The sequence below is a fragment of the Cololabis saira genome, chromosome 21 (genome assembly GCF_033807715.1).
Source record: "Cololabis saira isolate AMF1-May2022 chromosome 21, fColSai1.1, whole genome shotgun sequence".
In the NCBI taxonomy this organism is placed as follows: domain Eukaryota; kingdom Metazoa; phylum Chordata; class Actinopteri; order Beloniformes; family Belonidae; genus Cololabis; species Cololabis saira.
Genome location: NC_084607.1, coordinates 29,121,940 through 29,125,259, shown reverse-complemented (window position 1 = coordinate 29,125,259; position 3,320 = coordinate 29,121,940). Strand labels below are relative to the sequence as shown.

Below are 3,320 nucleotides of genomic sequence, written 5' to 3'. Positions count from 1 at the left end.
GTGAAGTCAAACCTCCTAATCTTTATATTTTACCCAAAAAAGTATGTTTCAGTTTCTGAATACTTGAACATTTGTCCAATCAGAATTGAACTCTGACTCCAACTCACTTCGACTTTGAACTTCTATCAGATGCTGCCACCACCTACACCATCTCCACCATCACCATCTCCACCTTCATCCCCATAACCATCACCAGCTTCACCATATCTGTGTGCTGCACTGAAGTGCAACTCCCAAAAAAGTCATCAAATGTGTCCAGTTTGATAGAAAAACCTGGAAATCATCATGTACATAAAGATAAAAGTGAACTGGAACTGGCAGGAGATGCAATAAAAACGAATGTGGAGGTGCCTCTTTCACTCAGATGTTACACTTTTATGCAGTTTGACAGATCTCATGTGCACATGGAAGTAAATGTGGATTTTATCTACGCTTGTGGATGATCTCTTGACCACAGGACATTGGCTCGTTGGTTCAAAGGTAGAACTTGATCAAACCTGCATTCAGCAACACAAGCTGACTATGAAGACGGTCAGTTATTGTTCTTGTTGAAAAAAGTCTTATTTCTAAATGGCCTGGGTGATGTTTAAAGGTGGCTACACTAAAAAAAAAAGAAGAGAAGGCACAACAGCACCTCACATGTGAAACCTGCTCCTCACATGGGCCTGAAACGCGACTGGTAGATTGTCTTCTCACAGCACATCTAAATGCAGGCGTGCTGAGGTTTAGCGGGATAAGCCGGATAAATCTTTCCAGACTGATCTCTGACAATGTCTGCTCAGTGGGCTGCACCCCTTCCGTACCGGGCAGGGAGGGGGGGGCACGGGCCGGGGGTGACGGGATCAGGAACGAGGGAGGAGGGAGGAGGGAGGTACCAACAAGATGCTGGCTCGTTCGAGAAGTTGTTTGGCTGACCTTCTCCGGCGGCCATGTGACTGGAAAGAAGAGGATGTGGGGATTAGAGTTGGAGATATAAAAGCAGGACTGGGACGGTGGAGTTCACAGACTCGAGGAGAACAACAGAAGCAGCTCTCAGCAGAGACCTTGTGGGACATCTGAGCCAACAGGTAGGAACTAACTCTACTTTTCACTAACAGAAACCATAGAAACTGCTGCTGCGAAAACGTATGATGGATCCACTGGTGGGGAAGTCTGTAGCAGTGGTGGTTAATGAAGGAGTCGCTGAATTAGTGGATGAATGACAAGGTAGTTGGTATAATTTATCCCTATCTTACACTGAACTGGTATAAATGAGAGGTTGTCGATGGAAAAGCTAGGGAAACACATGTTTAGCAGGATAAAGTGGATTGACTGGAGCTGCACTAATCACAGGGGGCAGGTGGTTAATAATCTCAGCTCGGCTGCAGCTTCTACAACATGAAGGCCCTCAGGAGAGATGGTTCAGATCTGCCAGTGCACATCACTGAGGGCCTTGCACCTCCGTCCTAACAGGATTAACAGCAGTCAGGGGGTTAGAATCAGATCTGAGATCCCGTTCTAGATGATAAAAGGAGGTTTTTACGCTCTAGAGTGGCGGTTACATGCAATCAAAGCAACCTTGACAAGTAATCAAAGAAAGAGTCAGAGTGAAGAGCGTTTGACTGATGAACCGGTGTGCAGACGTCTAAAACGTTGGTTGGAGATCAAAGCCTAAAGAGCTCATGGAAAAGTTCAGCATCACAGAATGTACCGTAGGTTGTTTTTCTTGTTTCACATGACAAAGGGCAATTAGTCAGTGTCGGATTGGAGCGGGATTAGAGCTAATCTGGCTTTCTAACCTAATCTCCATAATCTCCACGGACTGGCATTAGGAGCTGGAACCAAACAGGATTAACGAAGGCCGGCTGACAGCAGAGCAGGAAAAAGCAGCGAAGGTCACTTTTTCCCTCAAAGTAAATACATCTTTCATTCACAGATAATCAGCAGAAATGAACGCCAACCCCCCAGCAGGAAGCGCCCTGGCCCCCGGCAGCAACGCGGGACCCACCACGCCCAAGAAGGGACCACCCAAGTTCAAACAGAGGCAGACTCGCACATTCAAGAGCAAGGCCCCCAAGCCAGGCCAGAAGGGGTAGGGTTCGGCTTAAATCCCTTCCCATCAGTATTCTCTGCACGCTCGGTCACTGTCGGACATCTTTCTCTGACACCTTTGTGTGCTTTGTCTGCAGCTTTGGCGACGACATCCCTGGCATGGAGGGTCTCGGCACAGACATCACCGTGGTGTGCCCATGGGAGGCCTTCGGCGACATGGAGCTCAGCGACTTGGCCAAATACGGCATCATCTAAGCCTCCTGCCTTCCTTTGCCTGCAACTCCCCCGTCTCCCGTCTGCTCCTCTCCGTCCTGCCTTTATCGTCGTCAGAGTTCGGAACGCCGTGATAAGGCTGCCGGATGAACCCTAACGCCCTCTCGTCTATCTACCTCATACCTTACTCCACTAAGTGGAGATATTGATATTTTTATATTATTATTATTATTATTATTATTATAATACTGTATACTGTATACATATATATATATATATATATATACTTGAAATAAGAAGACGAGAAACAATCTCCTCCTACCTTTTCCCTTGTCCATCATCCTAGCAGTGCTCTTACTCCCTCTCCCTCATCCTCCTTTGTCCCTCCTTCTCTCCCTGAATTCTCGCGGCAACGGATGCAAGCCAAACGCTAGCTAAATACTAGCCGTGTTGCTTCTAGCTGTCTGTTAAAATGTAAATAATGCGTTCTCAGAGTTGATCCGTTTTACCTCGACTTCCGTCTCACCTTTTCTACGCCCCCCCCTCCTCCCCACCCTTCTCCTGTTTTATTTTGAATTGTATTTTCTACTCCTCGACACCAAGGCGATTGTAAACAACGAGGGAGGCCAGGAGAGTGTTCAGCGTGCTGTGCAGTCGCACTTCACAAGATCATGGAGGAGGAAATCCCTTTAATCTCGTTCTCCATCTCCCTCTCTTCCTGCTGCTATCTGAACCCAGCTCCCTCCTCAGTGAACATAAAGGCTCATGCTGTACGTGTTTTGTGTTGTAAGCAGAATGCTACAGAAAATGTACTGTCAACTGATATGTACCGATAGCAACAATAAACATGTGTCTATTTTCAGTACTTGTGCTGTCGCTCTTCTTTTTTAATCCTTTTATCTGATGCATCAAGTTAAGAAAACTATGTGGCGAGGGCTAAAGTAGAGAACTGATTAGTTTGGTTTTATTTGTATCAGTTGGGAAAAAACACTGCAATCTTAAAGGAGCTTGAGGCCGGATTGTGGCAGGATTTATGAAAAAAATCCGTATACATTTTAAGTTTTCTAGTAATAATG

At 46.1% G+C, this 3,320-nt stretch overlaps 1 protein-coding gene across 1 annotated transcript; it reads left to right on the top strand.

Annotated features, from left to right (window-relative positions):
- The first annotated feature begins 942 nt into the window (after positions 1-942).
- pde6hb (phosphodiesterase 6H, cGMP-specific, cone, gamma, paralog b) lies at positions 943-3,109 on the top strand. The gene is made up of 3 exons (XM_061711352.1): positions 943-1,067; positions 1,916-2,071; positions 2,169-3,109. Exons 2-3 carry the CDS (start codon positions 1,929-1,931, stop codon positions 2,284-2,286), a joined length of 261 nt encoding a protein of 86 aa, XP_061567336.1. The 5' UTR covers positions 943-1,067; positions 1,916-1,928; the 3' UTR covers positions 2,287-3,109.
- Positions 3,110-3,320: the final 211 nt, after the last annotated feature.